Genomic DNA, 15,000 nt, shown 5'->3' on the forward strand with positions numbered 1-15,000 from the left:
CCGCACCTCCTTACCTCGTTCCCGCCCTTCTCCGTCCCCTCTTTCCTCCTCTCTCCTTCCTTCTTCCCTCCTCCTCCCCCCATTCTCCCCCCACTACCTCACCTTTACTTCTGTACATTCCCCCTTCCATCTCCCCTTACATTCTCCTCGGTCTCATATCCCTATAAAAGACGGAATCCACAACACTCCACTTCACTCCACTCACCTTCCCTTCCACAGCAAAAAATCAGGTAACCTCATTCGTAAAGTTGATTCAGATACAACCCATTTTATACGTGCTTCCTGTTAAGATTTTTTCACCACTGTGCACTTCTCGTGGTGAAATAATGTAAAAATCTCCATTAGCACTGGTTACCCTCTCACTACTACTAAGTATTCTTTATCAAGTACGCGGTAAAACCATCTGATTTTCTTTTGTTATGGGAAAAATTATGCTATAGAAGTGGCTAAAATCATACATTAACTTAGAGAAAACCGACAGCTTTCACATCCTTGAGCAAGATAATACTAGTTCTGTGTATATTTGCGGCATAAAATCTCGATGGCACTTTGATAATCATTCACTCAAGATCTATAGCCATAACTTTATTACCTTATTCCCTCTTGGTAATAATCAGAAAAATTCACCTGATGGGCTAAAACTAAGCAGATTTCATTTCTTCTATAAACTGCTCTTTTCCGCTGAGTATCTATTAACAGGAAATCAACTTTATCGAAGAAATTTAAGAACATACATGAAGTTGTTTGATCCTTGGTTCTCTTGGCATTGTTTTTGTCTTACTTGGCCTAAAATTTCCATGTATCCATCCTCAATGCTAATTTGCAACACGAAGTTAACACTAGAATATGACGAGAGTCAAAGAAAGGATGTATCGCCGAAGCTTTGTCGTATCCAATCACTGATGTGCGTGAAATAAGCTGCAAAAAGACGCAAATCTGGGAAGAATTAATGGTAGAGAGAATATAAGCACGTAACATTACTAATTCTTCACTGCTCCGTCACGCTTCCCTCAGTTTCCGTCTCTAATTCCCACACTCGCTCCCCACTCACCCTTCACGCTCCCTTTCCATACCTGACTTACCCCTTCCCATTGACTGCCCACTCATCCCACACTCTCCGTTTCATTACCTGCCTTACCATTTCCACACTCAATCCACATTCATGCCCGATTCTCCCACAGGTTACATTCCTTCTCGACTCTCAAAGATATTCCTCACCCATCCCCCATTTTCCCTGTCTCTATGCTGCTTCCCCACTGCCACACACTCCCCATTCACTGTCCACTCTCCCTCCACTTATCACTTACCTTCTCACTCCTCACACATCCTTCGCTCTCCCTCCCCTTAATTGCTTTCATTAATTTTCCACTCACTCTCCACGCTCGCTCCCTTCACCTACCTTCCCAACTCCCACACTCACTCTCTCACTCTCCCCTACAGGCACCACCACCACCATCACCATGCGGATGGCCCTTCTCAGCCTCTTTGTAATGGGTCTTCTGGCCGGAGGAAGTCTGGCACAGTGTTTACTGCCCTGCAGCGGGTCCAACGTCTTCATTGACGTTATTCTTCCTGGGATTCGTTAGTGGTTTTATTTTGGTTCCTGTTTGAATGTCACTCTCATTCGCTGGTTCTTCTTTTAACAAGTATATTCACACACACATGCATTCGTACACTCGCTGGTAGCAGATGATATCAGATATAAAACACACACACACAGAAACACACACACACACACACACACACACACACACACACACACACACACACACACACACACACACACACACATCCATTCAGAAGTATGTATTGTATTTACTGATTCACTTACACATATCATTCATTCACACACTAAACCTAAAGCAGGTGAAAGAACGTTTCTACTATATACTCTCACTCCCTCAGTCTTAACTAACTCCACAGACACTCGCACTCGCGTCACCCCATGCAGGTTCACTCATACTCTAAAGGATGCTCCATCTAACTCATTCAGTTACTCAATACCCACTTATGGAGATTGGAGAAAGACAGTTTCATAGATGTTCTAACTCAGGTTCTTTCTTCTACTGTCACAAGCTTACTATAAAGAAGTTACTTTATTTGCATTATTATACTAGTAATGGATGGGTCTATTCTACCAAAGCCTGTATCACATAATACACTTAGATTTATATTCCTATGCTCTAAAATGTAAACCATTCACACAGCCAAAGCAGCATATGATGAAGAGCCTTTCTTCCTCTCTCTCTGTCTTCCCGTTCTTTTCTGTTTGTCTCAGTCATTTCCGTTCTTCCTTTGCCTCCTCCTTAACCTGCCCCTGTACTAACACCCCCCTTAACCCTCCACAGCCAAAGCAATAGGTGAAGGAGAGCATTCACTAACTCCAACTGTCTGCTATTTCCTCTCCTTTTCTCTCCGTCCTTCCTGTTCCCTTCGATGTTTGCCTATTTCCTCCTTCCTCTTTCAGATGCCTTCGTTGCCTCCCTCCTTTCTTCTCGTCTCTAATAACCATATTCTCCCAACCATCTACAGTCGGAATAGTATGTCAGGGGCCGCTTGTGTTACCCGTGTGCGAGATCAACTCGTTGGGATGCGTCCTGGAACTTGACATACTCTGCGGAAACCTCACGGAATCCCTGCTGACAAATATAACAGAAACTTTGACAGAGTGCGTCGCAGAGTTGAATCTGACTGTGGACCTGTGTCTTCTCGCTAACATTACCGGTAATGTCGCTCTGTTTTACGCTGATTTTCCTACTGTCATACGTTTTACACTGATTTTCACAATGTCACTCTCTCTTACGCTGATTTGAATATCACTCATTTTAAGCTGGTTTTTATACTGTAACCGTTTTAAGCTGAGTTTCATATTGTCACTCTGTCTTACGCTGATTTTCAAAGTTATCCAGTTTTACGCTCATTTTGATATAGTCACTTTGTTTTACGCTGATTTTCATACTCTATTTTACCCTGTCTCTCATACCACAGCTTGATATGTGATTGTTTTAATCTGGCTCTCATGCCCATGATTTATGTTATGTGATTATTCTGGCTCCCACACCTTAGCTTAATATTGTGTGATTCTTGTGTTGCTATGGCTCTCATACCCTAACTTAATGCTATGTGATTCTATTTTACCCTGGCTCTCTATGTTATGTGATTCTGTTCTACTCTGACTCTCATATCCTAGACTTAGGCAATTTTGTTTTACTCTGGCGCCAACACCATAGCTTTATTCTATGTGATTCTGTTTTACTCTGCTATATAATATTTTGTTGGCAGTATTATGACTTTATTCTATTCTCACTAAATGTTACTCATTCCAGGCTGGTGGTGCCGGAAAGCAGGAGAAAGCAACTTCTGTCACTCATATTCTGTTTCTCAGCTGTCTTATTTAATTGTGTACGTAAAGCTATCTTAAAAATAATTCACCCTCATCCTTTTCTTATTCACGGTTTACCCCAGCTGCTTCACTTCTTACCCTCACAGATTACTGGTAGAGTTGTTCTACCCTTGGCCACTTCATTTCAATTTGCTTTATACCATGCCCGCTTCTCACACTCCTGGACCATCACACTTATAGTTAAAAATGTGTTTCAGCACTGTCCCTACTTCTTCGTCTAGACCTCATAATTTCTCTCACTAACTCCACTTCTGAGCTGTATGCTGTCACGACTCTCCCACAACACCTTCTCTCTACTGGCTATATCATAACATACTCTGATCTGCCCATTCCTTTGCACTACGTCTACTTTAACACATCCCTGGTCTTTCAAGCTCTTTCAATATCCTCTTTCACTCTGGTTTGTCATCTAACTCCACATACAGACCTGGAGCATTTCATCACCAGCACCTCCACCCTTTTTCTGTCCCTAATATTCAATGATCGCTGCTTGCATCAATACAGGACCGTCAGGGTCATTTTGCTTTCCTACCCTGACCCCTTATGCCCCATGCTTCAGAGTGCCATAATATGCCTCTTCTCCTATCCTATGACTTACTTCAGGTCCCTTAGCTCTCTCTGGTGCTTTGGCCACTTTCAGGTTCCTAAAATACTATATTTCCTCCTAATCTTTTGCGATCAAGCTTACATAGTGGTCTACTCCATCTGTTTGTTAGACGACATCACCTCGGCTTTTCTTGTATTCACTAAACTTCTTCCCTTTAATATGAAGACTTATTTTCAATTTACTCTTGCAAACTGGATTTATCAAGTAGTTCACTGTGGCGAATCTGTTTAATCTCCAGACAAATTTGCTTCTATCTGTGGTGTGGTAAATGTTTTCAATCTTCCAGGTAATTTGTTTTTACTTGTGGGATGTAGAATTTAGATAATGATAAGACAATAACGATGCCGATGACGAAGATATTACACTGATTCCTAAAGAACTAGAGTGAGAAACATTTATTCTCCCTCAGTCACCTCCCCCCTCCAACATTCCCCTAAAACGGCTCATATGCCTTGTCCTGCCCTGCCTTCCTCTTAATTATGCTGCCCTTCCCTACCTTCCTCTTCCTTACCCTGCCTTGCTTTCCTCATTACCCCGCCCTGCATTCCTCTTCATTACCATGCCCTGCATTCCTCTTCATTACCCTGCCTTGCATTCCTCTTCATTACTTTGCTCTGCATTCCTCTTCATTACCCTGCCCTGAATTCCTCTTCATTATCTTGCTCTGCATTCCTCTTCATCATGCTGCCCTGCATTTCTCTTCATTATGCTGCCCTGCATTCGTCTTCATTACTCTGCCTTGCATTCGTCTTCATTACCATGCACTGTCCTGCGCTGCCTTGGTCCTTTCAAACATCGGGCAGCTTCTCTATTCACTTGACCTAATCGACCCTCTCCCCTTCCTCTGCCACAGTCGGCACACCACCTGAGGTCATCTTGGATCTCTTGGTACAAATCTTCTGCCTTGATACCCTCCCGGCGGTCCTCGTGTGTCTGCTGTCGAAGCTTGGCTTTGTGAGTACGACAGATACAGTAGATATAGAAAAATTGATAGAGAGAGTGAGAGAGAGAGAGAGAGAGAGAAAGGTTATCTGATATTTGTCATTATATAGTAATAAGATTATTTATTAAGATACGAAGCTTTCTTTCACGATTTTCATCACTGTTTGTGGAAATTTTACTTTGTTTCATAGTATTTGTTCTAAACTGAAAAAACATTCATAACCTCTTTTATTTATCTTTAACCTGAAAATCTATAGTCCATATAAACTCTCTCTCTCTCTCTCTCTCTCTCTCTCTCTCTCTCTAACCTGAAAAAAATATTCATAATCCCAATTGCTTATTTCTAATCTGAAACAAAGGTCCATAAGGAACTATAACCAGTCTCTCTAGCATAAGAAAAAGATCCATGACCACTGTAACCTCTCTCTCTAGCATAGAAAAAAGATCCATGACCACTGTAACCTCTCTCTCTAGCATAGAAAAAGATCCGTGACCACTGTAACCTCTCTCTCTCTCTCTCTCTCTCTCTCTCTCTCTCTCTCTCTCATACACAAACACACATGAAAAAGACCCATAATCCCTGTAACTTATCTCTCTATCCTGAAAAAAAAATATCCATAATTCCTACAGTTATCTCTCTCTTTCTCCCCCACAGCTCATCGATTTCATCTTATGCTTGCTTGGTGGAGTTCTTGGAACTGTTGGATAACATGGAACCCGCTGAATCGACCTGATCCCACGTGAACCCGAACCAGGACCAATCTTCATTCTGTGTGCATGTGTGTGTGTGTGTGTGTGTGTGTGTGTGTGTGTGTGTGTGTGTGTGTGTGTGTCCGTGCGTGTGTGTGTGCGCGCGCGCGCTAACGAGTGTATGTGAATAAATCCAATGCAGCATCTTACACTGTTTTTGTTACCTGACTAATACACAGATCATAATGATTTTTTACCCAGTTCTGAATAAAAGCAATTTAAGTAATAAATAATATCATATGAATTGATTTCCACTGGAACTATATGGAACGATAATGTGTAAATATATATAATTCCCTTTTCAACATAACCCTTAATGGTAGTTCTTCAAGAGAACACTGCTTTGTCTTGGTGCTGAAGCCTGTGCAATCCAGTCATCAAAGGAACTATCCTAATCAGATGCAACCACACAGGGAAGTTTCTTAACTACTGATCAGATGAAAAGTGTTCCCCTGACACTAAGTGCCTGAAGTGGACATACGAGGCACCAAATCAAATCTTTTTCTAGTAGTTCACTATCTTGCAGTCTACCAAGCTCATTTCACTAGATAGGGAAGGAGTTGAGAGACAGTCGTATAACCGGTTAGCGAAGATGTCCTGCTATATCCATGCCACCACTTGAAGGGGTCCCTCACCAGCACCAGCGTCTTTCTAAACCACAGAGACGAGTTTCGTCAAACCATGGTCCTTAATCTTCAGCAGCGATTCAGCAGATGACTTTGGCGTAGTCAGCGCATATTCGGAGAAAGAGGTGTCAAGAATATAGGAATTTTTACAATGTAGGCGCCTTTGGAAACGAAACCTTGGGATGAGCAGTCGGCATGAAGAGTCCGGTCGCCTCTCCTGTTTTTCTCTGCATTGATTTTGAAAGTCAGTGTGGTGAGTCTGCAGCAATTGACATTGACGATACTTCCCAGTCACATATAATATCATCAGTGTCGGCTGATGCAGGTTTACCACAGTGAGGCAAACGAAGTCGTTGTACAACAAACGTAGGAGTGTTTAGAGAGACATGGAAAAACACTGATAGATGTCCCGTGAAACAAGAAAAAAAGAACCATTCTTTAAAATGGACCAGGAGAAAGTTTACGATACAAGCAATCGAAAAACGTACTTTTTCAGGCAAGGAAGAAAGAACCAAAGACCAAAAACCCCAAAAGTTATTCTTTACACGGAAAACAAAACACAACAATGCAAAATTGAAGATCCACTTATTCTGAGATGTGACTGGGGTCGTAGACAAAGGAAAATAAAGTCTGAAGAAGACAGTTCCAGAGCTGACCTCCAGCATACATGAATGACTGAGAATTGTTTACTCTTACATTAGACAGCTGGGCAAAGAAGGGGTGAGAGTGTGCTGCCAGAAATGTTCTACGCACTGCGATGATGGAGGAAGGGTGCAAGTTGACGTTTCAGAAACACACCAAAGCAGCGATGGTGCAGAGATAGAGACACAACACTGCTGAGAAGATGGATAGGTAGAAGGGAGTCTGTGAGAGAGGGGTTGTTAATAGACGATAAGCCTTTGATTCCACCCAGTTTACAAGAACGGTATGTCGGGAACGACTCCAAAGCTGAACATGCTACATGTACTCAATACGTGGGCGAATAAGACCCTATACAAAGTCAACAACTGTCTGGTATACTGAAAACACGGAGTCGGTTTAGTGCACGTAAACCCTTAGAAGGAGATTTTGCACGGGTGGTAGTATGATCTTTTCAAGACTCGTAGAGAAAAAAAAACCAAGGTTATTAAGAGACAATGAAGGACTGAGCTGTGTATTGCTAAATATTAAGGGATATTCCTGTGGAAAAATTTAACGGGACAGAAGGTGTAGATACTGTATATATATATATATATATATATATATATATATATATATATATATATATATTGTGTCATAGCCTATGATTTCATCATCCTTTGTGTAATTTTAACGCACAGTATGCTGCATGTTTGATCACGAGCGTGTTCTGCCTCAGTCCCCCCTTCTACCGTTATAGTAGAGTAAGTCGTCCTTTCTGTTATTCAGAGTAGGATTGTCAACTCTTTGTCCCCATGGCTTCATTTGCGCATCGTTCTTACAAGTTGTATCAAGCTCTGCCGGCCCCTATATAATGTGCTCAGTCTCTACATTAATTGCCACTTAGATCTGCTCCTCATTTTGTTCACATCTCTGTCCTCCCCTGTACAGTTGTTATTATTGTGAGTGCTCAGGAAGTCTCCAGCCATCTAGCAGCTGTGTGTAATTTGAGTATAACTGTTGTTGCATTTTTTTCTTGTACTGTGTAGCATAAGGTTGATTCTTAGGCCTAGTAAGGTTTTTGTAATTTATGTAAGGTTCTTATTGTCAGCCATCATTAATAATAGTTTGTATCTGTAATAATTTATCTTGCATTAACTGAGCATTACCCAGTGTATTTTCATTTTATCAGGGCTGACTTAGATAAATTTACTCTTGCTAATTTCGTGTTAATAGAGGCTATTGCAGTTAACCATATATTTAACCTGTTTTTTACCATTACATTATCCTTATGAGTCCTGAATGTTTTGTTGTTAGTTTGAGCATTAAACTTTAACTTGTAATTTTACCTAACTCTTTTGTTTTGAACCTGGAACTTTACGGGAGAGTAGTGATTATTAGTATTCGCACTTAAAGTGTACATTATCTTTCTCTGTTCCGTAACATAAATTTGGCGACCTCATATCAGGATATTCAGGATATTATCATAAGGATATTGCTCGATATTTTGTGACTGTGATTTATTCATGATGTCTACTATTACTACGTTTGATGAAGCCAAAGATTTTTTGTCACATGTGCAAACAGTGTGTGATGTAGAAAACAGAACAAAGAATGAACTTAAGCTTGTTGCTCAACAATTGGGAATTGCAGTTCACTCCCATCATTCTAAAGATCAAATTGTTGACATGATTAATGAAAGCTTGTTTAATGTAACTCCTCCAAATGAGCAAACGCAGATTGAATTAGCTAAGTTACAGCTAACCCTGCAGGAGGCTCGTGTGAAGGAAGCTGAATTTCAAGTACGTGCTAAGGAGGCTGAGTCTCAGGCTAAGGAGGCGGAGTCTCAGGCTAAGGAGGCTGAGTTTCAGGCTCATGCTAAGGAGGCTGAGTTTCAGGCTCGTGCTAAGGAGGCTGAGGCACAAGTTGAACTTGCTAGGATTCAGGCAGACCATGAGTATCGCATGAAACAAGGTGGAACTGGATCATCTAGCTCTGATGATTTTGATGTGGCTAAAAATGTTAAACTTGTCCCTCCTTTTAATGAATCTGATTTAACAAAGTATTTTCAGTTGTTTGAGAGGGTAGCTACTGGTTTTAATTGGCCCAAAGAGTATTGGCCAGTACTCCTTCAAACTGTTCTCACCGGTAAAGCTCAAGTAACTTATGCATCTTTGCCTCAGGATCAATCTGAAAATTATGACGTAGTTAAGAGCTTGATTCTTAAGGCCTATGAGCTTGTTCCTGAAGCCTATAGAGTAAAATTTAGGACAACTTACAAGCAAGATAAGCAATCCCATGTTGAGTATGCAAAAATCAAAGAAGATCTGTTAGAGCAGTGGTTAAATTCTAAGAATGTGGATTCTGATTTTGGTAAATTTAAGCAGATGATTTTGCTGGAGGATTTCAAGAGGTGTATTAATAAAGATGTAAGCCTATATCTTGATGAGAAAAGAATAGATAATTTGTCTGATGCTGCAGTTTTAGCTGATGAATATGTTCTCACTCACAAGAGATATTCTAAAGAAAAAGGGAAAGCTGAGAGTAAGTACGTTGCCTCTACTCAGAGTACAGGTAACAGGAAAGAGAATAAAGATGATGTTTCTCAGGAAGTAAATACCAGCTTCACCTCCAGATTTCAGAAAAGTAAATGTACTTATTGTAGTAAGCTTGGTCATACTACGGAGAAATGTTTCAGGAGACAGCGTGATGTGAACAAAAAGGAGTCTTTAAATATTCAGTCAATTGGTCTAGTGTCCACCCTTGAGAGTTCCCAGAATTCTTTAACTGAGTTAACTGAACCTGCTTTGAGGGGTAACTTAAATTCTCATGATGGAGCTCCTCTTTTGAGCAGTAACGTGGGTGACACTCTCAAGAGTTCATGTGCTAATTTCCTGTCTGATGGTTTTGTCAGTCCTCTGGACAATAATGACAGGAAATCAGTTCAAATATATCGTGATACAGGTGCTTGCCAATCCCTTATGCTGACCAGTGTTCTAGGCTCTAATGTTAATTCCTCTGATGAAACTGTAATCTTACAAGGTGTAGGGAATAATTACTTCTCTGTCCCTCTGTGCAGAGTGAATTTAGAGTCTGGTTTTGCTAATGGTTCCGTTATGGTTGGGTTGGTTGAGACACTCCCAATGTCAGGTGTAACTTTCTTACTTGGAAATGATATTGGTGGAAGTCAAGTGTGTCCAGCTCCTCAGTTGTCTAGTGAGCCAGTGACTGCGTCCCAGGATTGTGATGTCCCTGATGTGTTCCCTGGATGTGCTGTCATTAGGGCTAAGTCTAAAGTTACTGGTGATTTAGAGGATAATGATGATGATGATGTTATCCTAGCTGACACTTTTCTTGCTAATTTGGACCACTCACCAGATGAGGCAGTACCCCGTAGTGTTGATAATTTGTCTCGTCAAGAGTTGGTTGAGTTGCAGGTTGCTGACCCTGAGTTGAAAGGTCTAGCTAACTCTGCTTGCAGTGAGGAAGAGTCAGCTGGTGCTTCTACTTGTTATTATATAAAGTCAGGAGTACTTATGAGGAAGTGGAGACCCCCAACAGCATCAGCCGACTGTGAATGGGAGGTTGTACATCAAGTTGTCATCCCTCGTGTTTGTAGGCAGGATATCATTAGAGTGGCTCATGATTCCAGTTTGGCAGGACATCTTGGAGTGAGGAAGACTGTGGCACGCATTTTGAAACACTTCTACTGGCCAGGTATCTTCAGGGATGTTTCCTGGTATTGTAAGTCTTGTCACACCTGTCAAGTTGTGGGGAAGTGTAATCAGACCGAAAAGGTTGCACCTCTATTTCCCATTCCTCCTTTTGAGGCGCCATTCACCCGTGTGTTGGTGGATATTGTGGGCCCTCTTCCTAAGACTTCTTCAGGATTTTCTTATGTGTTGACCCTGATTGATATGGCTACTCGTTATCCTGAAGCCATTCCAGTTAGAAATATCTCAGCAAAGAACGTGGTTAAGGAAATGCTGGAGTTCTTCACAAAGTTTGGTCTGCCTAAGGAGGTACAGTCAGACCGGGGAAGTAATTTCATGTCAAATGTTTTCAAGCAGTCTCTGAAAGAGTTGGGCATCACCCAGATCACGTCTTCAGCTTACCATCCCCAGACCCAAGGAGCGTTGGAGAGATATCATCAAACACTCAAATCGATGCTCAAGAAATACTGTTTGGAACATCAGAAAGACTGGGACAAAGGTCTTCCATTCGTTGTATTTGCCGCAAGAGAATCTCCAAATGAATCACTGGGCTTCTCACCTTTTGAACTACCATTTGGCCATGAAGTAAGAGGACCCCTTAAGTTACTCAAGGAATGCTGGCTGTCGGAGGAAGATGACGTCAACCTGCTGGAGTATGTGATGAAGTTCAAAGAACGGCTGTCCACTGCTTTACAGCTGGTGAGAGAGAATTTAGGAGCTGCTCAGGAGAAGATGAAGACTTGGTATGATAAGAAGTCCAGGTTACGCCATTTTCAGCCAGGAGATCAGGTTTTGATTCTGCTACCGGTTCATGTGCAACCTCTTCAAGCCAAGTTTAGTGGTCCTTATTTCGTGGAGAAGAAACTCAGTGATGTCAACTATGTCATCGCCACACCAGATCGTAGAAAGAACAAGCAACTATGTCACATCAACATGCTAAAGTTATATCATAGGCGGGACGAAAATAATCCAGTCTGCACTGTAGCTGTTCCAACCGAGTCTGCAAGTGAAGCTCTCCCATGCAGCATGAGCCTGAGTGATAGTTTGGGGAAGAATCCTGATATCATGAATGATCTCCAGACTAAGCTTTCTCACCTACCTCCCGAGGAAAGGCAGGAGTTTTCGGCATTACTGCAGGAGTACCCGCAAGTGTTCCGTGCCACTCCAGGAAGAACCACTGTGTTGATGCATGATGTTGATGTTGGAGACGCAAAGCCAATTAAACTGCCTCCTTACCGTGTGAACCCAGTGAAAGTTCCTCTCATCCAGAAGGAGCTTGCCTACCTGTTGGACCACAAGATGATTGAGCCCTGTCAGAGCGAGTGGAGTTCTCCTGTCACTCTAGTCCCTAAGCCAGGTGGGTCACAGCGGCTTTGCATTGACTACAGACGTGTTAATCAGATAACCAAAACATACACTTACCCTCTCCCTCGCGTGGAAGATTGCATAGACAAGATCGGAAAGGCTAGGTACATAAGTAAGTTTGATTTGTTAAAGGGATATTGGCAAGTACCTATGACTGAACGTGCTAAGGAGATCTCATGTTTTGTAACACTAAGAAAGACTTTTGCATGTTCTGTAATGCCATATGGTATGAAGAACGCACCAGCCACATTTCAGAAGCTCATGAATGTTGTAACAGAGGGTTTGGCAGGGTGTGTTGTTTATATTGATGATGTATTAATCTTCAGTGACAACTGGAAAGATCACCTATGCCATGTCAGTAAATTTCTTGAGCGTTTGGTTCAGGCTAATCTTGTAGCTAATTTATCAAAGTGTGAGTTTGGTCAAGCTAAAGTTCAGTACCTTGGGTACGTAATTGGTGATGGACATGTTGCACCACCAGCAGCTAAGGTTCAGGTTATAAGTGATCTTCCCAGACCTAAAAGTAGGACAAAGTTACAAAGATTTTTGGAAATGGTAGGTTATTACAGGAGATTTGTTCTTAACTTTTCAATTCTTGTATCACCACTTACAGACCTACTGAAAAAGGGAGTTAAATTTGTCTGGACCGATAACTGTGAATCCTCTTTCAACAAACTTAAAGCTATCCTATTAAGTCAGCCAGTGCTCGCTACTCCAAATTTTGCTAAGCCTTTTAAGATGGCTGTTGATGCAAGTGATACAGGAGCTGGGGCTGTTTTGCTGCAAGAGGATGATCAGGGTATTGAACACCCTGTATCTTATTACAGTAAGAAGTTCACTCCACCTCAAAAGAACTACTCAACTATTGAGAAAGAGCTTTTGGCCTTGATTTTGGGTTTACAGCATTTTTCATTTTATTTGTGTTCTGGTTTTGACCCCATAGTCATTTATACCGATCATAACCCACTGAAATTCCTTAGTAAGTTTAAAGATAAAAATCAGAGATTGACAAGATGGAGTCTACTTCTTCAGGAGTATTCATTAGACATACAACATGTCAAGGGGAAAGAAAATGTTATTGCAGATTGCTTATCTAGACTTTAGACAGATTGTTTTAGAGTAATGAGAAATTTCCTTTGTAAATTTCTTTTTCTTTGTGGGGAGGTGTTACATAGCCTATGATTTCATCATCCTTTGTGTAATTTTAACGCACAGTATGCTGCATGTTTGATCACGAGCGTGTTCTGCCTCAGTCCCCCCTTCTACCGTTATAGTAGAGTAAGTCGTCCTTTCTGTTGTTCAGAGTAGGATTGTCAACTCTTTGTCCCCATGGCTTCATTTGCGCGTCGTTCTTACAAGTTGTATCAAGCTCTGCCGGCCCATATATAATGAGCTCAGTCTCTACATTAATTGCCACTTAGATCTGCTCCTCATTTTGTTCACATCTCTGTCCTCCCCTGTACAGTTGTTATTATTGTGAGTGCTCAGGAAGTCTCCAGCCATCTAGCAGCTGTGTGTAATTTGAGTATAACTGTTGTTGCATTTTTTTTCTTGTACTGTGTAGCATAAGGTTGATTCTTAGGCCTAATAAGGTTTTTGTAATTTATGTAAGGTTCTTATTGTCAGCCATCATTAATAATAGTTTGTATCTGTAATAATTTATCTTGCATTAACTGAGCATTACCCAGTGTATTTTCATTTTATCAGGGCTGACTTAGATAAATTTACTCTTGCTAATTTCGTGTTAATAGAGGCTATTGCAGTTAACCATATATTTAACCTGTTTTTTGCCATTACATTATCCTTATGAGTCCTGAATGTTTTGTTGTTAGTTTGAGCATTAAACTTTAACTTGTAATTTTACCTAACTCTTTTGTTTTGAACCTGGAACTTTACGGGACAGTAGTGATTATTAGTATTCTCACTTAAAGTGTACATTATCTTTCTCTGTTCCGTAACAATATATATATATATATATATATATATATATATATATATATATATATATATATATATATATATATATATATATATATATAGATAGATAGATATAGATAGATAGATAGATAGATAAATAGATATATATATATAGAATAAAAAATGATAGTCAAGTCAGAAAGTGGTGAGCCGCAGCTTCATCACATCATTACTTAAAGAACTGAAGAAACGGACACAGAAACAAGCATTTAGGAATGTGAAGGATGGAGCCATCTGAGTGAGAGTGGACAGGGATAAAAGTGAAGTTTAGAAAATCACTGATGGATATAAGGGAGAGAGCCAGAGCTTTGAGGAACACCACTATCGATAGTTTTAGAGGATGAACATACGCAGTCTACAATAGTAGCTACAGAAGGACCACAAAAGTAGCCTGGGATGAAGACACAGACAGGTAAGAAACCATAAAAGCGAGCTTTGGAAATCATCAGTTTTTGCCAAACTCGGTCGCTAGTTTTGATTATGACTCGTGCAATGTTAAAGGTTTCGCCACAGTCCCAAAAGGAGGATGGCCAAAAATCATAAGGCAATGTGTACATCACCAGTGGAGTATCCCTAGAAGAAAAGAGTTTATGAGAGGACAATGCTTCAGAATCTTCTAGTTAACCATACCATTAAACACTTTACAAAAACAGCATACTGAGGCAATTTAGCGATACTGAGAGGGTTAGGAACGACCACCCCAATTCGGAAGAGGTTGAATGATAGCAAACTTCCAACAAGAAGGTAAGGCACAAGTTGACAGACATACGCAAAAGAGTTTACCTAGACAGGGTGGCAGCACAGACCACACAAGTGAACAAATTGGACTGTTTCGAAGCTAAGCGACAGTTGACCATACTAAAATCTTAAAGTTGCTAAGAAAAGTTTTAAACATGAAAATAACGTTTGCTGGATACGGAAAAACGTACGTAATATAAACAGGTCTTGTCCCAGGTAGAGCAGACAACAGACGGACAACCAAGGCAACGGAGAGGCAGG

The 15,000-nt window shown here is 40.9% G+C and overlaps 1 protein-coding gene across 2 annotated transcripts in view; it reads left to right on the forward strand.

The window, feature by feature from the left end:
* Positions 1-1,443: 1,443 nt before the first annotated feature.
* Positions 1,444-15,000, forward strand: part of LOC145417999 (uncharacterized) — a 449,341-nt gene continuing 435,784 nt past the window's right edge. The window contains exons 1-4 of one of the 2 annotated variants that reach the window (XR_013900621.1): positions 1,444-1,581; positions 2,533-2,724; positions 4,864-4,964; positions 5,608-5,747. Coding sequence is in view for 1 of the 2 variants with exons in the window: in XM_080286539.1 (XP_080142665.1) it covers positions 1,461-1,581; positions 2,533-2,724; positions 4,864-4,964; positions 5,608-5,661 (468 nt within the window). In the remaining variant the exon portion in view is untranslated. Of the gene's footprint in view, positions 1,582-2,532; positions 2,725-4,863; positions 4,965-5,607; positions 5,898-15,000 lie in introns of those variants that run through there. The other variant, XM_080286539.1, reaches the window with a different exon arrangement.

Source organism: Coenobita brevimanus, chromosome 112, assembly GCF_032717465.1.
Source record: "Coenobita brevimanus isolate Jiangsu-jjx chromosome 112, ASM3271746v2, whole genome shotgun sequence".
Lineage (NCBI taxonomy): Eukaryota > Metazoa > Arthropoda > Malacostraca > Decapoda > Coenobitidae > Coenobita > Coenobita brevimanus.